The 22,732-nt window shown below is 58.3% G+C and overlaps 1 protein-coding gene across 11 annotated transcripts in view; it reads left to right on the forward strand.

Moving 5' to 3' along the window:
- CELSR3 (cadherin EGF LAG seven-pass G-type receptor 3) overlaps window positions 1–22,133 on the forward strand; it is a 36,524-nt gene extending 14,391 nt beyond the window's left edge. For 2 of the 11 annotated variants that reach the window (XM_038566524.1, XM_038566526.1), the window contains 17 exons: window positions 29–224; window positions 511–666; window positions 1,052–1,226; window positions 1,872–2,039; window positions 2,271–2,397; window positions 2,481–2,687; window positions 2,895–3,069; window positions 3,300–3,412; window positions 3,854–3,933; window positions 4,385–4,511; window positions 4,931–5,047; window positions 5,155–5,303; window positions 5,583–5,698; window positions 5,968–6,126; window positions 6,545–6,745; window positions 7,137–8,025; window positions 9,383–11,117. In XM_038566524.1, coding sequence (XP_038422452.1) covers window positions 29–224; window positions 511–666; window positions 1,052–1,226; window positions 1,872–2,039; window positions 2,271–2,397; window positions 2,481–2,687; window positions 2,895–3,069; window positions 3,300–3,412; window positions 3,854–3,933; window positions 4,385–4,511; window positions 4,931–5,047; window positions 5,155–5,303; window positions 5,583–5,698; window positions 5,968–6,126; window positions 6,545–6,745; window positions 7,137–8,025; window positions 9,383–9,410 — 3,183 coding nt within the window. In that variant the 3' untranslated portion in view covers window positions 9,411–11,117. The other 9 variants (XM_038566525.1, XM_038566527.1, XM_038566534.1 and 6 more) reach the window with 8 other exon arrangements.
- The last annotated feature ends 599 nt before the right edge of the window (window positions 22,134–22,732 follow it).

The raw sequence follows: 22,732 nt of genomic DNA on the forward strand, positions 1-22,732 counted from the left end.
GAGCCCACTTTCATCTCCCTCCTTCCAGAACCTGCTGTGGGCTGGTTCTGCACTGCTTGCTCCGGAGACCGGAGACCTTTGGGCAGCACTGGGGCAGCGGGCCCCTGGGGGCTCCCCAGGTAGCGCAGGGCTGGTGCAGCATCTGGAGGAGTATGCCGCCACACTTGCGAGGAATATGGAGCTCACATACCTGAATCCCGTGGGGCTGGTGACGCCTAACATCAGTATGTAGCGGGTGGCCTGTGGGGGGTGGGGTGGGCAGGGGGCTGTGAAGGGGCAAGGACCTGGGGGTCTGAGGGGCTGGGGATATTGGTGTCAGCATTAGTGGCAGGAGGCTGTGCCACCTCCCTCAGAGCTTTGAAGGGACAGGCTCTGTGCTGGCAGCAATGAACTGATGGGTTGTGGGACGTGGGGACAGGACGTGGGGACAGGATAAGGCTAGGAGGGTATGGGGCCTTCAGCATGGGGAGGAGATCCTTGTTGGGTCTCACCCGCCTTCCTCCTGGGCAGTGCTCAGCATTGACCGCATGGAGCACCCCAGTCCCACCCGGGGGACCCGTCGCTACCCTCGTTACCATAGCAACCTTTTCCGGGGCCAGGACGCCTGGGACCCTCACACACATGTGCTGCTGCCTTCCCAGTCCCCGCGGCCGTCTCCACCTGCAGGTGAAAGCCCTTGGCTAACCCCCCACCCAGGTCCTATTTCCTCCCCTGCCTATTTTGCTACATAGTATGTTGCCCTCCTGCCAGTTCTCCCCTTGCCAGACCTGCTCCATGTCAGACCCCTGTGTGAGACCCTGCCGTGCCAGCCCTCCGCACTGCTCTCACCTCACCACATTCTCTCCCTCTCCCGAGATGATCTCTCCTGGGCTTTGATGTTGAGGATCCAGCCCTGGGGACGAAGGGGACATGGGCTTCTGCTCCCCTGTCTCCCAGTTCTGGATCTTCAGGGAAGAGATTCCCATGCTTGATGCGGCATTGGGTTGGTTCAGAGCTGGGTTTGTGGGAGCTTGGGGGTTGCTGATGGTGGTTCCTCTCCCTCTCCTGGCAGTTCTGCCCACAGGCAGCGGCAAAGTGGAAAACATCACCACCTCAAGTGTGGCCCCTCCTCCAGCACCCCTGGAGCCCGAGCCTGAGCCTGGGATCTCCATTGTCATCCTCCTTGTTTACCGCACCTTGGGGGGGCTGCTTCCTGCCCAGTTCCAGGCTGAGCGCAGAGGTGCCAGGTACCTCGGTGGGGGAGGGAGGAGTTACTTCCAGGCCCCTCCCCTGAGCTTCCTGCAAGCTTCTACCCAGCCAAGCACCCCTTTTTTGGTGGGCAAATGAACAGGTTCCCCGTCATCCTGAGATACCTCCTGTACACAGTTCCAGGGAGCCTTGTCCACGCTGGCTTTCATGTGAATCACATTCTGTGGGGTTGTGCAGGGTTGCAGACAGACACAGAGCCACAGACAGACACAGAGCCACCTGGGTTGCAGCCACAGGTGGGGGCTGGCGCATAAAGGAGAGGCACAGGAGCCAGGTACAGACAGGCAAACTGGCTAACAGGCAAAGACGGACTGACCGATGGAGGTCAGATGGGGGTGGCAGGGAAGACAGTTTGAGGCAGTCTGCGGCTGCTCGGGCCACACACCCCGGTGTGGGCAGTGGGTCTGCAATCTCTCGGCTGCAGAGAATCTGCTTTTCCTGCAGAACTGTGACAGCCCAGCTAGGCCATTGAACTCAGGGTCTTGAAGCAGCCCAGAAATTGTTTCCACTCTGGGCATCCCGGACTCTCGGTCATCCATGCCAATGGCATGAAGACCGTGAGGTAGGTAGTCAGAGCTTGGGGAGGTCAGCGGTGTCTGAGCCCAGGTTGGGTGTCTCCTCAGGCTCCCTCAGAACCCTGTAATGAACTCCCCGGTGGTCAGTGTGGCTGTGTTCCACCGACGCAACTTCCTAAGCGGTGTTCTGGAGTCCCCCATCAGCCTGGAGTTCCGCCTGCTGCAGACAGCGAATCGGAGCAAGGCGATCTGCGTGCAGTGGGACCCACCTGGCCCGTGAGGACCTCTACTCCGGAAACCCTTGGTCCCCTGTTGGCCCCTGGAGTGCCCAGCCTGTCCTTGGGGCCCTCACCAATGTCCCTGTGCACCCAGGCCCATTAGGACTGCTGCTCCCCACCTTCACACACCCCCAACACCCTCCCCCCACACTATGTGTCACAAACCTCCCACCTGTCTGCGGGGTACTGCCCTGAGGGGATGGTAGATCTAACCCGCCTCTGGCTGCAGGGCAGACCAGCACGGCATGTGGACGGCACGGGACTGTGAGCTGGTGCACAGGAATGGGTCTCATGCTCGGTGTCGCTGCAGCCGGACAGGCACCTTTGGGGTCCTTATGGATGCATCCCCCCGTGAGGTGAGACTATGTTCAGAGTCCTGAGGATGGAGGCAGGCCAAAGGGCAGGGGTGGGATGTTATCCACCAACCCTATCCCCACAGCGGCTGGAAGGTGACCTGGAGCTGCTGGCTGTGTTCACACATGTGGTCATGGCTGTGTCTGTGGCTGCACTGCTTCTGACCGCAGCTGTCCTACTGAGCCTGCGCAGCCTCAAGTCCAACATGCGTGGAATCCATGCCAATGTGGCGGCTGCCCTGGGCGTGGCAGAGCTTCTCTTCCTGCTGGGAATCCACAGGACCCACAACCAGGTGCAGGGTCAGGGCCAGGGGACCTGTGTCTTGATGACCTCAACCTGGCCCAGGAAGTCCTGGAGCCAAAGTTCAGGGTTAAGGGCCAGGGATGCTCAGGTTGGGGCCTGGGTTTGGGGCAGGATCCTGGGATAAGGTGCTGTGGTTTAGGGGTCAGAGGTGGGGGGAGGCGGGAGCAGTGCTGACGCCCCCCAACCCTGCCTTCAGCTGGTGTGCACCGCGGTCGCCATCCTCCTGCACTACTTCTTCCTCAGCACCTTCGCGTGGCTCCTCGTGCAGGGGCTCCACCTCTACCGCATGCAGGTTGAACCACGCAATGTGGACCGTGGCGCCATGCGCTTCTACCACGCCCTGGGTTGGGGTGTCCCTGCCGTGCTGCTGGGTAAGGGCTCTGCTTCCTAACCTATCTAGGCCTGTGATCCCCAACTTCTGTCACATGGCCTGACCCTTGCCTCTGCCCCTAATCATAATCATTACTTTGATCTTAATCCTCACCTGCTGCATGCACGGAGGAGCTTGCTCGCCTGTGCCCCACACCAGCTTCTCCCCATGTATGAGAGGGTCAGCTGCTCTAGAACATACCCCTTTGATCATTCCTCTCCTCCCCTACAGGCCTTGCTGTTGGCCTGGATCCCGAGGGCTATGGGAACCCTGACTTCTGCTGGATCTCCATCCATGAACCCCTTATCTGGAGCTTCGCAGGTCCTGTCATCCTTGTCATTGTGGTGAGTGTGTTCACACAGGGCACCTGTGTGCTCCACAGCAGGTGTTGGGGAGTGGCCCTGCAGCAGGTGCGGTGGTGTCAGTGCCAGGGTACCAGGCGGAGGCGGTCCACGGCTTTCCGGGGCGTGACCTCAATTCCTGTTCTCTACTCCACTGGCACAGAGATGGGAGGTGTCGGGTCAGAAAGATGGCTGCCTCTCTCTGTCTGTGAATCCCTGTCTCCGTTGTTCAGTCCCACTCTGGTTCCCTCTCTCGGACTTCCTCTAAGGTCCTCTCTGTTTCTGTTCTCCCTGTTGTGTGCGTGTGCACCCATGCACTTGCGTGTCTCTCCCTGGTTCGGCCTCTCTCTGTGCAGCCTGGTCTCTCTCTGTCCCTGTCTCTCTCTCACTGTCTCTGTCTCTCTCTGCCCCACCCCTGCTCCACATGTCTGGCCGCGGGTCCAGATGAATGGGACCATGCTTCTCCTCGCTGCCCGCACATCCTGCGCCACTGGGCAGAGGGAGGCCAAGAAGACCTCCGTGCTGTGAGTTGGCTGGCTGGGGAAAGCGGGGAGGTTCTTAGAACGGCAGTCCTCTCCCGGGCAGGCTGGGCTCCAGATGCTGGGTATGGGGATCGAGTCCTACCTGCCCTGGCCAGTGGTCCCTCTCTGGCGCCCCCGCATGTGCTGCTGCCCTGCTGTCCCCAAAGTCTCCTGTGGCCTGGGTGGTTCACTTTGCCCCCTACTCCCTGTGTCCCTGCTGTCTCCCACATTCCTCTCACAGCGCCCCCACCTCCCACATGTTTTCCCCATGTTCCCTCGTGGCTCCCTGAGTATCCTCCTGATTCTTTCAGTGACCTCCCGTAGTCTCCCATAGTGTCTTCCTGAGACTGCTGTGTTCCTGTGTGATTTCCTGTCCTTCCATGTCCCCTGTGTGCTCCGCACACGAGCCCTGCTTGACGCTTACGTGTCCCCTGTGTCCTCCCATATCCCGCAGCAGGAGCCTTCGTAGCTGCTTTCTGCTGCTTCTCCTTGTCAGTGCCTCCTGGCTCTTCGGCCTCCTGGCAGTCAACCACAGCGTCTTGGCCTTCCACTACCTCCACGCTGCGCTCTCTGGCCTCCAGGTACCCGGCACCCCTTCCCACCCTGGGCCAGGGGGGGCTTCAGCGGGGTGGCTCCAACCCTGGTGGGCCCTTGACACCTGATCTAGGGCTCACTCCTCCCGGTAGACTGCTGATGGGCAGGCTGCTCGTCCCAGGTTGACCTCCTCCAGCACCGTGCCTCCTGATCGGCACTGACCTCCACAGCTTAGTCACTTGTGCCCCTCTGACCCGTCACTGCCTGACTCCTTTACTGGGTCGCCCCTGGCTCCTCACTCCCTCACACTAACTTGTGATGACTAATCCCCCTTGCTGAGCCACAGTGACTTCTCCCAGCCCTGACGGACCCCCTGGTACTCCTCCTCTGACCTGTGACTCAGTTCTAAGCTCTCACTGATTTTCACTAACCTTCTTTGACTCCATACTGACCCTTGCTGCCACAGGGCCTGGCAGTGCTGCTGCTCTTCTGTATCCTGAATGCAGATGCTCGTGCTGCCTGGACACCAGCCTGTCTGGGCAGAAAGGCAGCACCTGAGGAAGCAAGGCCGGCCCCGGGCACGGTAAGGGGCTCTCAGGTCTGGGGAACCTGGGCAGGGGCCCTGGGAGGCCAGGGTTGGGAGCCTCTCCAGAGCTGGCTCACACTCCTGTCTGTACCCACCTCCTGCAGGGGCACGGGGCTTACAACAACACAGCCCTCTTTGAAGAGAGTGGCCTCATCCGCATCACTCTGGGAGCTTCCACTGTCTCCTCAGTGAGCAGTGCCCGCTCCGGCCGGACCCAGGACCAAGACAGCCAGCGGGGCCGTGGCTACCTCAGGTGAGCAGAGAGGTCTTCATGGGAGGGGGCTGTACTGCTCAGACCTGTCCCCCTTGACCAGAGGTTGGCATTACCGGTCCCAGAACGGTGGCTTCACCTGTCTTGGCACTTGGGACTCTGCTACTATTTCTCCTCCAGATGCTTCTTGCTGCACACCCAGGGGTGCCTTCAGAGCCATCCCACAGCAGTTGGCCTTATGTGCTCACAGACACCCCAGTCCCCAGAGTACCCTATCACATCCCTCTTTGATGGGTGGCTGGGGCACTCCTGCATTTCCAGGGACAATGTCCTGGTTCGACATGGCTCTGCTGCTGACCACACTGACCACAGCCTCCAGGCCCATGCTGGCCCCACTGACCTGGATGTGGCCATGTTCCATCGAGATGCTGGTGGAGGTAGGGGCCTAGGCTGGGGGTGGGCCTGGGCTTTCTTGAGAGCAGCGGCTGACTGTGGTGGGCAAGTTCCCCCCAGGTCACTGCCCCAGGAGACACCTGGTTCCCCTGCCAAGTCCCAGCCATTCTGCACCAATACCTGCTCCAGACTCTGCCTAGGTCTCCAGCCCCAGTTTCCCATTGTAGCTACCCTAAGACACAGCTCCACACTCTTTTCCTTGTCCCTTGGAGCCACTGACATGCCTTCCCTCTTCTGACTTTCCTACCTCCAGCCGCGGACTCTGACTCCGACAGTGACCTGTCTTTGGAGGAGGAACGAAGTCTGTCCATCCCATCCTCAGAAAGTGAGGACAATGGCCGGACACGGGGGCGTTTCCAGCGTCCGCTCCGCCGGGCTGCCCAGAGTGAGAGGCTCCTCACTCACCCCAAAGGTGAGGGCATACTCTGACCCCATGAGTGACCCAGAGATATCCTCTATTCCATTAGGGTCAAAGTCAGGGATGTTACAGGGTGACATATCATCCCTCCAGCCCCTTTTCTTTCCTGAGAGTTAGGGGTCAGCCCGCTTGGTTCTTCCAGGTTCTTGGTTCTTCCCAACCCCTCAGCCATCAAGTTCCCCCACCCCTAGTATCTGCCCACCTTCAGAGTGGCAGGCTCATCATTAGTCCTCTCCATGGTTCCACTGATTTCTGAGAGATGCCCTCTTGTTCCTACCTCCACTCAGAGCAGCCAGGGTTTCAGGAGTTGTTAGAGTTGGGGGAGCGGGGGCAGTCACTGAGTCTGGATCACAGGATTCATAAGACAATGGAGTCAATTCAGAGGCTCCTGTAACCTGCTCTGGCTCTACAGATGTGGATGGCAATGACCTTCTATCCTACTGGCCAGCCCTGGGGGAATGCGAGGCCACTCCCTGTGCTCTGCAGACCTGGGGCTCTGAAAGGCGCCTGGGACTGGACACCAGCAAGGATGCAGCCAACAACAACCAGCCAGACCTGGCTCTGACCAGTGGGGATGAAACCTCCCTGGGCCGGGCCCAGCGTCAGAGGAAAGGTATGATCCCTGACCTTGGCCTATACTTTCAGGGACCCCAGGAACTGCTTCTACCCCCATCCAAGGGATTCCTGCCACTTTGACCCAGACCTGCATTGCCAGGACCTGGGGACTGTCCCTCCTCTGATCTCGAGGGTAGGGGGTTGTTGCCCTTACTCCTGCACTATGGGGACAGACCCTGTCCTGATCGAGGATTACTGTCTCCCCACTCTGAGCCCTGTCCTGCTGCCACTATGGAATCCCTAGAGACTGCTGCTGCCACTCCCCAAGGGATTTCTGCCCTCAGCCTTATGTCAGAGGGATCCCAGGGGCAGCTGCATCCCAAGACCCAGGGAATGTCTGCTCCCCCCACCCCCATACAGACCCTATCTCCCATTTGTTCCTCACGTAGGCATCCTGAAGAACCGATTGCAGTACCCACTGGTGCCACAGACCCGAGGTGCCCCAGAGTTGTCCTGGTGCCGTGCAGCCACCTTGGGCCACCGTGCTGTGCCAGCTGCCTCCTATGGTCGCATCTATGCTGGTGGGGCCACAGGCAGCCTTTCACAGCCAGCCAGCCGCTACTCCTCTCGAGAACAGCTGGACCTGCTCCTCCGGCGGCAACTGAGCCGTGAGCGACTGGAGGAGGCCCCTGCCCCTATTCTCCGTCCCCTGAGTCGGCCAGGCTCCCAGGAACGCCTGGATGCTGCGCCAGGCCGCCTGGAGCCCAGAGATCGGGGCAGTACCCTACCACGGAGACAGCCACCCAGGGACTACCCTGGTGCCAGGGCTGGCCGCTTCGGGTCACGCGATGCTCTGGACCTAGGGGCACCCTGCGAGTGGTTGAGCACACTGCCCCTGCCCCACAGTGCCCGGGACCTTGACCTACAGCCCCCGCCTCTGCCCCTCTCTCCCCAGCGGCAACTCTCAAGGGACCCCCTCTTGCCATCGCGGCCCCTGGATTCTCTGTCCAGGAGATCGAACTCAGGGGAGCAGCTGGACCGTGTGCCTAGCCGGCACCCCTCACGAGAAGGCCTTGGGCCACCCCCACAGCTGCTCAGAGTTAGGGAGGACCCAGCCAGTGGCCCTAGCCATGGCCCCTCCACAGAGCAGCTGGACATTCTTTCTTCTATCCTGGCCTCCTTCAACTCCTCAGCTCTCTCCTCCTCTGTGCAGTCCTCAAGCACGCCCTCGGGCCCTCACACCACTGCCACGCCTTCTGCCACGGCCTCTGCGCTTGGGCCCTCCACACCACGCTCTGCTACATCTCATAGCATCTCGGAGCTGTCTCCAGACTCAGAGTAAGCAGTGTGTGGCCACCTGCCTACACCCTCATTAGCTTAAGGCAACCTCCTGTGTACCCTGCCCTGTGTTTTGCCACAGAACGTAGGTGTGGGTTGGTGGACGGTGTGGGCTACCCCAGGCTCAGCACAGCCAGGCGCCACAGGCAGGGAACGGCAGTGTGATTAGCAGTGTGATTAGCGGTGACCTACCGGTGTAGGATTGGTGCCAGCCACCCTCCCCTTGTACCTCCCGGGCTAGGGAAGAGAGATAAGTGCCTTCCAAAGGGTTTGGACTAGTGGAGGGGGCAAGATCAGGAGCCAAGGTCTAGAAGTAGGAGATAACATGGTACATACAAGAGGCAAGGGGGAGAGGAGGAATCATTACTGGGGATGCTTTGCTTAGGAGTGGTAAGGGTTAAGGAGGGCCCAGAAGTAGTGTCAGGATATGGGCATCTCATATGCCAGGGTGCAGAGCTAATTTTGAAAGTAAATAATTTACCCACTTCTTTATTTAATCAATGTGAGTTTCCTTGTACCTACGGGCAATGTGAGATGGAACACAGAGGAGCTGACTCGGGGCCTGTTGCATCTCAGGTTCCTGTGGGACATCTGTAGGGTGGGGAGCAGCTGGGTACACAGGAGTCAGAGAGGAAGTAGGGAGGAACCAGGGCTTGCCAGCCACGGAAGCCAAGAGAAGAGTTGAGTTTCAGGAAGGAGAAACAGCTAGGTTAGGCTCTGTGGAGGTCTGCAAGGTGAAAGGAGGCTTTGAGGGGAAGGGATGCCAGGAGTGGTGCAGGAGACTCATAGAACCCAAGCAGAGTCAGAGGAGGAGAAAGGGAGGAGGAGCCGGGGATTTAGGGCCTGGTGCCAGGGATTATGGAAAGATGCCTGAGGTAGGGCTGAGGGAGAGCTCTGAGCTCTGAGTATTGCTCTGGCCTTGAGGTCTGGCTGGTGGATGGTAGGGAAGGTGTCCTAGGGGACTGACTACACAGGGGTTCAGGCTCTGAAGTCACACTTGACCTCTCTGAGTCTCCGTTTCCATATCTGTAAAATGTGTCTGTAGTAACAAACTCTTTGAGATGTGGTGATTTTTTGAGACAGAACCTGTCAAGTGCTAACCTAGTATCTGTGCATGGCAGGTGCTTGCTGAGTGCCTAGAGAGAAAACAGGTGACCAAGGGGCCTTGCTGATGAGTCTCAGGGTGCAGAAGGGGTCTGAGAACCCTGGAAGGGGGTGTAAGGGGGCTGGGGACTGAGAGGGAGAAGGTGATGGGGTTGGGGGTGCTGAGATGGTGGGGACCCAGGCTGTGGGGGATCCCAGAACCCCCTGACTCATTGTCAGCCACCACCTCTGACCACTGCATTCAATTCTGCAGAGTTCCCAGAAGCGAGGGCCACTCCTGAGGGCCAGACTCATGGACTAGGAACGGCTGAGGGCGATGGAGGATTTGAGCTACCAGAAGAGACTCCAGGAGTGAGGGGCTGATCCTAAGGCAGTCTCTACCTACCCCACCCCCAGCTCTGCCTGTGGCTGCCATGCCGAGGCTCCATGCTCCGTCTGTGAGCATGTGAGCAGGTGTGTAGCAGGTGCAGGGTGAGAGAACTGAAAGGAGGACTTTTATACGTTTTGTACCTTTGTAACCAGAGAGATATGCTTATGTTATTTTTCCGCTTTTCTGTCTCCCGGGGTTCTGAGGCTGGGCTGGGAGGGGAAGGGGACAGAGGGTAAGAGGTGCAGTGTTTGGCCCCATTTGGGTCCCTGGCAAACCATATGCTCTTTCCTCTCATTTGACTGGGGTGGATTCAGACAGGAGGGGCAAATAGCCCCCATCCTTTGATCTGAATATCATGAGGGCCTAAAGTACAGAATTGATCTTTGCTTTTTCTCGGATGCTCCGAGGGCCAAACTTCAGGGACTGGGGGTTGGTCTTGGAAACAGGGGTCCTCTGACCTCCTCATGGGGCTTGCTCATGCTGCCCCTCCCCATGGATGTGTGTGTTTCTTATGTGGAGTCCCTGCCACTTACTGCCTTATGACCTAGGACTGATGCTGTGGGGCGCTGGTGGAGCAGCAGATGTCATGTTTACAGAGCAAGGCTTTCTTTTCTCCCATGTGGAGGAGCTCAGGCCTCTATTCAGACATTCCTGCAGAGGGTAGACTGGGGGGTCATTCGCCAGCCCCTGCCTCTGGTGTGAGCAGAAGTTGTCTGTGGTGCCATTTGATTCCCTGACACTGCCCTTTGCTAGAATTTCTTCCTAAGGATAGGGGTAAGAGGGGGAGCAAGGGGAACAGAAAGAGAATTGAAGACACAGAATGTAGGTGCCACTGCCTCCCATGTTTACAGGACCCTCCTGGCCCTGGGCGCCTGGGCTGCAGTAATTCATTCCACGTTCCACCCTACTTTATCCCCTTCTAAAGGGAAAAATGACTGTTAGGACCCTGTTCACAAAACTCTTCTTTTATTGCTTTGTCTGATGTCCAGAACTGGGGACTTTTAGATTTTGTTACTTTGTTTACAGGTCAAGATTTAAAACATTTTAAAACTTTGTTTACAACTTACAACTTTGAACTTTTTACACTTTGTTTACAGTTGAAAATGTGGGTTCTCCTCCCCCTTTGTTTACAAGTGAAAGATGGGAAGGTGGGAGAGGGGCTTAAGGACCCTGGACCTGGCCATCTTGAGGGGTTTCTAGCTCCTAGCTCTCCCAGGCCAAAGGTCAGCCCTGAGCCCTCTGTTGAACAGCAGACCCAGAGGCCTCCAGAGTAGGCATCCTCTTACGGCTAGGAACAGTGGGTTGTGCAGGGTTGTAGGGGATCTATGCAGACACCCTCCTGCCCTACACATACTCTTAGGAGGCAGTTTCCAAGGAGATTAAAAGTTCTACTTTGCTGACTGGTGCCAAATCCTGCCAGCCAGGACTCCAGCTCTCCTTACCCAGAATGACCCCAGCCCTTGAAGGGTGAGGGGTCCACTGTAGGGAGAGGGGGTTGTCCTTGCTATGTCCCTCTCTGGGGGTCCCCTGCTCCAGCCCAGTGGCCCCTTTCCCTGTCTGTGTAAATTGTTCCGTGAAGCCGCGCTCTGTTTTGGGAATAAACTTCTATAGAAAATGATTATTGCTTCTTTCTGTTTGGGGGTGGGAGTGGGGAGGACAGGGTAGGGTAAGAGGGTAGCTATGAAGGATTCAGGCCCAGCTGACCTTTGAAAGAAATCTGAGCACTTCTCCCCCCCCCCCCCCAATATTCAGCTATTTTTAGCCTATTTCATCTGACATTTGGACCAGGTTTCCATCTCTTTCACCCTGACTTCTGGCCTACTGCCTTGTGATCAGGGGCTAGAAGTATGAGCACAGGTGTTGGGAGTAAGGTGCCAGGGAACCCCCCTCTCTCTTCAAGGTGTCAGTACAATGACTTGGTCTTCAGGCCTGCGACTCTAAGCTGGCATTTGCCCTGGCCAGGGCTCCAACCCATCCCAGGAACTGCCCTTGCTAACCCCTCGGCCCATGAACAGCACTGACCCCCACTAGCCTCTCAGGCTTCCAACTGGCCAGCACATCGTGTTCCTTCCCCACTCAGGCAGAAACCTTCCGGGCCAGATGCCAGGCTCTGTACGGGAGGGAAACCTCGCAGCCTCATTTCACGCCTTGATGTCCAGGGTTGAAGGGAGGCTTTGGGCACCTTCAGCGTCAGACATTGCCTGGTCTTCAGGGGAAAGCTTGAAGGTGGCGCCCTCGGTGGGAGGCAAAAGAAGCCCCAAGGACCGGATACCCCAAGGAGGGCTAAGGTCCTGGTTCCCAGAAGCACCCCCAGGCAGCCCATTGGGGGGGTTCCCTCCCCCTCCCGCGGGCACCTTCCGCGGTCAGCCAGAACCTGGTATCCGCCCCGTCGTACCCAGGTACCCGGGGCCGCGGCTACGGCCAGTCTAGCGCGGATCCTTGGTCCCAGTTCCGAAGTTCCATCCGGCTCAGGGAGGCGGACCCGGCGAGCCCAGAGGGGCAGCACGAACCAGGCCGCAGGGGAGGAAGGGGTTAAACCTTCCGCCTCGGGGCTCGCCCCGCCCAGAGAACGACCCTTAGGCCCCGCCCGAGCTCGCTGATTGGCCCAGGCCTGCTCTGGCCTGTGCGGGGATTGGCCCCTTGGAGCGCACCGTAGGGCCCCGACACCCATCCGGAGCGCGAGCGGCCTCCCGCGCGAGCGCTTAGGGAGCAGCTGCCACCTGGCAGGCGGCCCGCTGGCCATGGGGCCGTCTGAAGCTTCAGGGTGAGTGCAGGGCGCAGCCCGGGTTCCCCGCGTCCGGGTCCTCGAGCTGCCGCGTGGCCCGGGTGTAGGTGCCGGCTTGGGTTAGCGCGGAGGGGTACCGCCAGGTCCGCAGCAGGCGTCTTCCCCTTGCGACGCCTCGGTTTGCTGCTTTGCCGATTTTCTGCAGGCGGCTGCCCCCGGAAGCGAGGGATGGGGGCGGGAGCCGGCGCGCCCCCCGCCCCCGAGGGCTGTGTGCGGAGCCACTCGAGCGCCGCCCGCGGGCTGGCCTCGGGCCGCGGGAGGCGGCTGAGTGTGGAGGGGCCCCGGCCCGGAGGTGAGCCGCTGGGCGCGTTGGGGCCGGGAGGTCGCCGCACCGACTCCGCAGCGCTGGCCTGAGCCCATCCGGCTGTACCTCTGGTCCGGGAATGAGGGGTCCGGCTGGAAGGGCCGAGGTGCCCTCCCAGGGGGAGGGGCCAAGGATCCAGGCCCCGCCCCCCAACCCCGCGTCCTGGGGAGTGGGGGAGCCCTTTAAGAACACCTGAGTGACTCACGGAGGAGGGGCAAGGGGGCTCAAAGATCTCTGAGAGACGGCAGTGCCTAGAGTCTTTGAGGATTTGCCTTTTGCGCCTACTCCGCTCCCCGCTCCAACCAGGACATCCAGGTTAGAGGTTCTTCCCAGGGGAGTTCCTACCCCTCGGGTGGGATCCTACCCCTCGGTCAGAGCTTTCCAGAAAAATTTCCCAGCGGGGGAATTTCCCCCGCAGGGAAGCCACCTGCCCTGAGGTCTATTCCCAGGTGAGAGCTTTCAACCATTCCGGGTGGGAGCCTCCGCCAGGTAAGCGCTTCCCTTAGGTGAGAGTACCCTCCAGATGAGAACTTTCCTAGCTTTCCTGGCAGGTGAAAAGTTTCCCCACTAAGAAAGTTTTCCTCCCAGTATGAGCTTCCTCGAATAAGAACTCCCTCCCCACAGATCTCCTATTACCAAGGGAGGTCCCCTCTTCCTCTCCCCTCTCCCCTTCAGGTGGGAGCCCCTGGGTGGATAAGAGATTCACTGAATACAGCACATACCTGACTGGTGCAAACTTTCCCGTCAGGTGAGAGCTTTCTCTATGTTAGAAAAAGCACCTGGTAGTAGTAGGAGCTTGCGAAGTGAGACCCCTTTCTCCACGTGAGAGCCATCCCCTGGCTTTCCCAGATTAAGCCTGAGTTTGTTCACAACCTGGACTCCCAGGCTGGAGGCCCAGGGGCAACCTTAGTCCCAATATTTTCCTTCCCTTAGATGGGAGCCACTCTAAAGAGGAGCCTGCCTGAAGAACTGAACCCCTGTCCCTTCCTTGTGTGTGCTCTCAGCCAGCACTGAGCTCACTGGACAGGGATTGTCTTGGGAGGGGGGACAGGCAGCTGGGGACCAGGCCTCATAGAACACTGACAGGTGGGCAGCTATACCTGGGTTGGAGGTATGGATTGTACTCATCTTGCTATCTTTTCATAGGGAACTTTGGCCCAGCAAGAGACTTTTCCCAGCCAAAGTTCAAGAATTGCCACTGGCTGGGCGTGGGTCCAGTTGAAAGCTGGACCTACCTAAATCTTAAGGCCTAGAAAAGTCAAGTGGGTGACTCTGATCCCAGGTGGAAGTGTGAGGGAGGTTGGGCCAGGGGTACACTCACTGTGACTCTGCTCTCACCATCCTAGGCAGAGGGACACACAGGCGCTGTTGCCTGTGCCACAAGCCATGGAGCTAAGGAAGCGAGACTACCATGTGGAGCGGCCACTGCTTAACCAGGAACAGCTGGAGGAGCTGGGGTGTTGGACCTCAGCAACTGGGACCCGCCAGTGGCGAACCTGGTTTCAGTAAGGCTGAGGATGGGGGTCTGGGGGGCACTGGCAGGACTTAGGTAGACCCTGTCCCCAATCCACCATTGTGTCCCCAGGTGCTCCCGTGCTCGGGCCCGAGCCCTTCTGTTCCAACACCTTCCGGTTTTGGCCTGGCTACCTCGGTATCCCTTGCGAGACTGGCTCCTGGGCGACTTGTTGGCTGGCCTGAGTGTGGCCATTATGCAGCTACCACAAGGTGAGCCACACCTGACCCAGAGGCTGTACCCTCAGCCTCTTCCAGAGGTGAAGAGTGATCTGCAATCCATCAAGGCCCTGTCGTGGAAGCCCTATGGTCTCATGCCCCTCTGTAATCTGAAGCTATAAGCCCTGCCCCTGGAACTATGGACCATGACCTAGGGTTGGGATTCCCTCATCCTTCTCAAGGCCCTGGCCTGCAAGCCTCCATTGCTACCATTCTACCTCCAGGCCTAGCCTATGCCCTCCTGGCTGGACTGCCCCCCGTGTTCGGCCTCTACAGCTCTTTTTATCCTGTCTTTGTCTACTTCCTGTTTGGCACTTCCCGGCATATCTCTGTGGGTAAGTGGAACCAGGCTTGGCCTTGCAGGAGGCTGTCCACCTTTCCCTGTGGAGGACAGGATGAGGGAGGGCTAAGTGGGGAGAGGGAACTTGGAGAGGGGGACAGCATCGGTGCTGGACCAGTGGGAGGCTGGCCCGAGGTCATTCCCAGGCAGGACTAGGCCTCTGACTGTGGGGCCGCAGATTCAGAATAGCTCAGGGCCCAGGCTCCAGGAGGATGTGGGTGAGATGACTTGAGGGGTCCAGAACTTGGCAGAGGCCTAACCAGCCTGAGGCTGGCCGAGCCCTTTTCCCCATCTCACCTTCTACAAGGAGAGTGATTCTGAGCCGATGGACACAGGTGGGGCAGGGCCAACATTTCTAGCCACCCTTAAGATGCCTTGAGTTCAGGGTTCATCCTTGACCACGAGCATGGACTCTAATGCCTAGTGGAGTCTGAAGATACTCCTCTGGAACGGGCTATCTCCTGACCTCTCCCCTTAAGGGCAGAGCTCCAGGGAAGGGCAGCATCCTCTGCCCTCAGACCCACCCTGACCCACCCCTGCAGGCACCTTTGCTGTCATGTCTGTGATGGTGGGCAGTGTGACAGAATCCCTGGCCCCAGATGAGAACTTCCTGCAGGCTGTGAACTCCACAATCGATGAGGCGACCAGAGATGCTACCCGGGTGGAGCTGGCCTCCACGCTCAGTGTCCTGGTCGGCCTCTTCCAGGTGCGGAACAGGCAGGAGCCTGTGCCCCCACCCTGACCCCACCACTGCCAAACCCATCCCCACCCTCCTCTCCCAGTTCCCCAGAGTGTCTGCCCATCACCACCCTTCCTCATCACTCTGGCTGCTCCCACCCGCCCTGGGCTCTGCTGTAGCCACCCTGACAACCCTTGTCTCTCCCCTGACGTCCCCTGGTCACCCCACAGGTAGGGCTGGGCCTGGTCCGCTTCGGCTTTGTGGTCACCTACCTGTCAGAGCCCCTGGTCCGAGGCTATACCACAGCTGCGTCTGTGCAGGTCTTCGTCTCCCAGCTCAAGTATGTTTTTGGCCTCCAACTGAGCAGCCGCTCTGGGCCACTGTCCCTCATCTATGTGAGTGAAGGTGGGAGGAGGAGCCAGCGGGGCGCGCCCCACAACCTCCAGTGCCACCCGTGACCCTGCCCCCCCCCCAGACAGTGCTGGAGGTCTGCTCAAAACTGCCCCAGAGTGTGGTGGGCACGGTGGTCACCGCGGTGGTGGCCGGTGTGGTGCTTGTGCTGGTGAAACTCCTGAATGACAAATTGCACCGACGTCTACCCCTGCCGATCCCCGGGGAACTGCTGACGGTTTGGATTCTTCGGGGCAGGAGGGTCAGGGAAGGTGGGGGAGGTGCTTGCTGGCAGATGCCCCCCAGACTTCATGACCAGCTGGAATGGGCGGGCACCAGGGAGAGTTCCTGGGGTTGACCACAGCAGGAAGATCCCATGCTGGCACCTTCCGGACCTTGATAGCATCTCTACTTTCCCCAAACAGTTGTGTGTCTTACCCCTGTCCTCTGCTACACCACCCACCCCCTGAAGGCTCTGCTTCCGGCATCCCTCTACCCCCTTGACAATGCCAAACCCCTCCCCTGACTCTGTCCTCTCTCCCTAGCTCATTGGGGCCACAGCCATCTCCTACGGCGTGGGCCTGAAGCACAGATTTGGGGTGGATATCGTGGGCAACATCCCTGCAGGGTGAGCTCTGGCCCCTGTCCAGTCAGGGAGGATTGGGTGGCCAAGGCAAACACCCTCCTTTGGCCTCACAGATGCCTCTCACAGGCTGGTGCCCCCAGCAGCCCCCAATCCCCAGCTGTTCGCCAGCCTGGTGGGATATGCCTTCACCATCGCTGTGGTTGGTTTTGCCATTGCCATCTCTCTGGGGAAGATCTTCGCTCTGAGGCACGGCTACCGGGTGGACAGCAACCAGGTCTGGCAGTGGGGTACAGGGGTAGCTGAGTGTACAGTGACCCCAGGGGCTGGGAGCGGGGGTGTATGGAGTATCAGGTGGGATGTGGGGAGGCAGCAAACAGATGTGCTGGGGCCATGTGGGGCACTGAGGGTGGGAGTTCAGGGCATTTGGGGCAGCAGCAGCCAGATCAGGAGACTGTTGAGTGAGGATGGAAGTTGGGGACACCTAGGCCTAGGCATAGTGGCCTAGGGGAGGCACTTGGGAGGGCAGAGACCAGGCACTAGACACCTGCATTTTTCTCCACCAGGAGCTGGTGGCTCTCGGCCTCAGTAATCTCATTGGGGGCATCTTCCAATGCTTCCCCGTGAGCTGTTCCATGTCCCGCAGCCTGGTACAGGAGGGCGCCGGAGGCAACACACAGGTGGGCTTCGGGCATGGGTGTGCATCCGTGCGCATGCGCACACACACACTGCTTTGGCTGGGCGATCCCACCCCGTTGCTCCCTCCACTTCTACTCTCCTACCCTCCATCCCACCCTTCTGGTTACTCCGCCTCCTCCCCCCCAAAGGTGGCTGGAGCCGTCTCCTCTCTCTTCATCCTCATTATCATCGTCAAACTTGGGGAACTCTTCAGAGACCTGCCCAAGGTGAGCTGCCACACCCACCCAGCCAGGCTTGAGGGACTTGGCCAGACCAGGGGCTCAGGTCAATTAGGTCCTAGGTGAGGGGCAGGGATACAAGGTCATGACCTATTTTTCAAGGTTGAGCTCTTTAGGGTGAGATTTGGGGTCAGGGATTAGAACCCTTCAGCTTCAGATCCGAGTTGTTTTGTCCAGGGGTGGCGGTTAGCATCAGGTGGGGTTATGCCAGCATCAGTCTGGCTCCTGCCCAGGTGGTCAGGCTTGTTAGCATCTGGGCATCTCTCAGCAGCCCATGGTGACACTCTCTCCTCTCACCTAGGCAGTCCTGGCAGCTGCCATTATCGTGAACTTGAAGGGCATGTTGATGCAGTTCACCGACATACCTTCCCTCTGGAAGTCGAATCGGATGGATCTGGTGAGAGGTCTGGGAGCCCAGGGGTGGGGTTAGGGGCCTGCAGCCCCAAGGCCCCATCTAGAGCCTGTTGACCATTGTCCTACTTTTAGCTCATCTGGCTGGTGACCTTTGTGGCCACCATCCTGCTGAACTTGGACATTGGCCTGGCAGTTGCAGTGGTCTTCTCTCTCCTGCTTGTGGTGGTCCGCACGCAGCTGTGAGTCTCCCCTTCTGGTCCCCTCATCCCATTCGGTGAGAGGGTGAGGGCTACACTGGCTCCCTCCAGCTTTCCTGCATCTTGGTGGTAACGCTTGGCTCCCTCAATGCCCCCTTCTCACACACTCTCCTTCACAGGCCCCACTACTCTGTCTTGGGGCAAGTGACAGACACGGATATTTACCAAGATGTGGCCGAGTACTCAGAGGTGGGTGGCAGAGGCTAAGCAAGAGGAAGGCCTGGCGGGGTGGGATGGAGGCACAATGGGTCCTCTGTTGGTCCTTTCTGCACTTTGCAAAGACCCTGGGGGCTGAGTGTGCTTTGGTCCTGGGAACTTCAAGGGAAGAATTTGGGGCTGTGACCCTCCTCAGAGCTATAAAGGGACAGAGGAGGAGTGGATAGAGGTGCTGGGGAGCATGGAGAGGAATCTGACTTGAAGCTAGCAGTCCAAGCCTTCTCTTGCAGAGCAGCCTTGGGGCAGGAATGCTGGGGGGCAGGAGCCCGGGACACCAGGATGTTGGGGAGGCTGTTGCCTGATCTGACCAATGGAGTTCCTACATCTCTAACATTCGTTTACCTCCTGAGAAGGTTCAGGGCTAATAGTGGGGTTCTGGAATAGAACAAGCCTATTCCTGCTGACATGGAACCTTGGAGCCTGAGTACAGTATAATCAGAACAAGGGGAGGGCAAGAGGGGGAGCAGCTCAGCTGGACAGAAAGGGAGATGGGGGATGCCTGGGTGGCTTAATTGTTGAGCATCTGCCTTCAGCTCAGGGCGTGATCCTGGGGTCCCAGGATCGAGTCCCACATCAGGCTCCCTGCGTGGAGCTTGCTTCTCCCTCTGTGTGTGTCTCTGCCTCTGTGTGTGTGTGTGTGTGTGTGTGTATGTCTCATGAATAAATAAATAAAAATCTAAAAAAAAAAAAAAAAAGGGAGATGGGAGCTGCTTTGTGCAGGCCCAAGTGCTGAGCAGAGACCTGGGCTATGCCCTGGATGGAGTGGGAGCTGGGGAGCGTTCCTCTGTGCGCAATGTAGCAAACAGACCACAGGGTGGGGGGTGGAAACCCAAGAGGAGGCCTGAGAGCCTGGCCTGGGTATTGGCAGAAGGGAAGGGATATGGGAAGGGAAGATGCAGGATGCCCTGGAGGAAGCTTTGACAGGCCTGGCTGAGGCCTGGGTAGCCGAGGGTGGGGAGTGGGGAGGAGGATAAGGAGTTAGGGTGACATGGCCAAACTTCTTTCTGGCCCACGATCTCGGGAGGGCAGGGGTTGCAGGCTGGGCCCATGCTGGCTGGTGAGCAGAGCCCTGGTGATGGGGGCTCAGGCTGCACAAGGGAGGAAAACAGAATAGGATACAACTGGGAAAGTAGGGGCTCAGGCACCCCAACACTTGCCCATCCCCAGGCCAGGGAGGTCCCAGGTGTGAAGGTCTTCCGCTCATCAGCCACCATGTATTTTGCTAATGCTGAGCTCTACAGTGATGCGCTGAAGCAGAGGGTAAGTCCTGGGGTCCCCAGGGTGAGCATCAGAAGGCCCCTTGTGTCCCCAAAGTGTCCACATCCCCTTCCCTTGCATTTGCTTCTAGTGTGGTATAGACGTCGATCACCTCATGTCCCAGAAGAAGAAGCGGCTCAGGAAGAAGGAGCAAAAGCTGAAGCGACTGCAGAAGACTCTCCAGAAACAGGCAGGGGCCCCTTTGAGCTGGGGACTCCTGCCCCCGTCCTGCTGCTGAACCCACATGGCCTTTTTCCTGGGCCCGTGGGCTCCTGGGCTCCTGGGCTCCTGAGTTCTTAGCCTCACTCACCCTTCCTTTTTCCCTGATGTCCCCAGGGCCCCTGCTTTGCTCCCCTGGCAGGTTAGTGTTTTGGGCAAAGTTTTGTTTCACGCGCACACACACACACACACACACACACACACACACTGCCAGCCAGTGACAGCATGGACCACCACAGTCCTTTTCCATTTTTGGCTGCTCCAGGAGCCAGTCAAACCCTACTGTATTCAGCCTGGTGGCCTTGGGTTCCAAGGTTTAGTTCCTGGCCTGCCTACCTGCCCAAAGCCTGGGGGTGACACCAGACTTGCCTGGCCTGGCTGCCATATGACAGCTGAAACAGCTCTTTCCTGTCTCCCTTCTCCCTGGCCTAGACTGCAGCCTCTGAGGGGACTTCTGTTTCCATCCATGTTAACACCAGCGTCAGAGACATGGAAAGCAACAATGTGGAGGACTCTAAGGCCCAGGTGAGGCTGGAGGTGGGAGAGGGGCCAGCCAGGAGCTGCAGAAATGTGGGTGTATCATGCATGTCCTGAGAGGAAAGCCATGGACTTACCCGCTGGGGCTTCAAGCTGGTTGTACCAATGGTAGGAGTGGGGGTGATGGAACTGATGCCCCATGGGGAGAAGCCTGGTGATCTGCCATAGATTCTGCTTGTGGTTCTCTGATCTGCCATCCAAAGACCTTGAATTTGTAGAGTCCATGAGACCTCACAGTCTGTGTTCATGGGTAGAGGGAAGGGATTGGGGGTATGGGGAAAAATATGGGATCAGAGGGTGTGCCAAGCCCAATTAGGGACCCAGGCTGGGTGCCAAGGTGTCTGTGTGTGCACGTGTGTCCCTGAGCCCCCTATTCACTCCACATTGGCTGGCTAAGGTTGGGGCACATTTGCCCACTTCCCTCCCTCGGTCCCTAGGCCTGGGCCTGGGAGGTAACAGAGCAGTATATGCACATCTGTGCGTGCTCCCTGAGTCTGAGCTTCCTCTCCTGTGCATTCCCATGTGTCCGTGCATGTCCCATATATGTGGGTATTTACATGCATGCTCCCACAACTGACCCCATGTGTCCCTTGCATGTCCGTGTGTGTTCCTTGCCATCACTCCTTCATGTGCAACCTTTGCAGTGTGTCTGGTTTCCCAGCAGGCGAGCACAGGGAATGAGGTAGAGGATATAGCAGCTGGTGGTCAAGAAGATACTAAGGCCTCAAATGGGTCCACACTGAAGGCCCTGGGCCTGCCTCAGCCGCACTTCCACAGCCTTGTCCTGGACCTGAGTGCCCTCTCCTTTGTGGACACTGTGTGCATCAAGAGCCTGAAGAATGTAAGGGGCTAGGAGCACCCTTCAGCAGAGCCCTGGGAGAGGACCAGGCCCCCCAGTCCTCTTGACCCTGTAACTGGACCCAAGAACCGTCTGAACTCCCCCTCAAAACTCCCTCTCCCACAACCTGCCTGAGTCCTTCCTCAGAGCCCTGGAGCCTCTCTCTGAATCTGGCCCCCTTTTCTGCTGCAGATTTTCCGCGACTTCCGAGAGATCGAGGTGGAGGTGTACCTGGCTGCCTGCCACAGTGCGTGCTTGGGGACAGCACGAGTGGTCTGGGAGGGGAATGGGGCTCTCCCAGCCAAGGAGCCTGCCATGCAGCACAAGGAAAAGTCTTTCTCTGAAACTAGAGCTCAGAGGTGTCTTGGGAGGCAGGGGGTCAAGGATCAAGAGGGACTAGAGGTTTAGTTGCAACCCCAGGAGTATAGGTCATAGGTGAAATGGGTCAGGGTATTCTGGTGATTGGGGTTGGTGTTCCTGGTGATTCTGTGAGTCAGAGGAGACTTCCTTCCTGCCTGCAGCTCCTGTGGTCACTCAGCTTGAGGCCGGGCACTTCTTCGATGCATCTATCACTAAGCAGCATCTCTTTGCCTCTGTCCATGATGCTGTCCTCTTTGCTCTCCAACACCCGAAGTCCAGCCCTGCCAACCCTGTTTTGGTGAGCTGGCCTCTGGCTCACAGAGCTCTTTTTGTTTGCCTATTGCTTATCCCTACCCTGACCCCCACCTCAGGGAAGTCCGCCCTTCCTGAATGGCTCTGCCCCCAGTGGACCCACCGCCTTCCCTTCCCACATGCAGCTAAAGCTGCTCCCGGGAGCAGGAGTTGCTGTCCTGGGGGAAGGGGCAGGTATGTGTTTTTGGAAAGTGACTGGAGCCTCCCATCCTTGCCTACTCAGATGACCAAACTCTGACCACGCTGCTGCCCAGACTGAGACTACTCACCTCTGGAGGTTGTGACCAGGCACTTGTGAGAACGTCCCTACCCTTGGGCTGCCTCCAGATGTCACCCAGGAGTCCTCTCCGTATATATACATACATACAACTCAGGGATGGAGGTTTTGGGACTCCCAAGTTCAGTGCTATAGGCTTGGGCCTGGGATTGGGCACTGGAGTCAGACCAGCACTGGCTGGGTGGGGGGAAGATGCATGTTTTTAGCCCCAGAAATAAAAACCTGTTTGCCTACCACTGGGCTCTGCTATGCCTTGGTGGAGTGGGCAGTGATCAACAGCCCTGGCTCCTGACCCTTCTTATGCCCCAAAGTGGAGGCTGAAGTCAGAAATTGGGGGGAAGTTTTGGGGAGGGCAGAGTCAGGTAAGAGAATAGAGAGCCCAAGGGAGAGTTATGGAGCCCAGGCCAAGGGTTGGGGGCACCCCAGGTTCAAGCTCTCCAGCTATGCACAACCCTTGGGGCCTGTTTCTTCAGTTGGAAGACCATGGAATCAGAGCTGCTTCTTAGGAATGGTCTGGTGAGTGTAGCCCCTGGAGGATGTGGAGTGAACACCTGAGCAACCAGCTGGAAAAGCATAATGTTCACAGGTGCTGCTGGTCTGTGTTGAGAAGTAAGAACGGACAGGATTGATATACTTGGGAAAAGGCCTGTTCACATCCTTAGACCACTTGGGCTCTGCAGGTCACTGTCAGCCAAGAAGCATGTGCTGCTTTCTACCACAAAAGGCCAGCATCCGGGCATGTCGCCCAGTGGGCAGCAGTGGGCCTTCCTTCGGGCCAGCTGATGCTCTGAGTGATTGGGAGCAGGAGACTAGAATCTTCCTGGGCCTCAGTGTCTCCTCGGCAGTACAGTGCGAATGTGACTGTACCCACTTTGTG

This window comes from Canis lupus, chromosome 20, assembly GCF_011100685.1.
Source record: "Canis lupus familiaris isolate Mischka breed German Shepherd chromosome 20, alternate assembly UU_Cfam_GSD_1.0, whole genome shotgun sequence".
NCBI classification, from domain to species: Eukaryota; Metazoa; Chordata; class Mammalia; order Carnivora; family Canidae; genus Canis; species Canis lupus.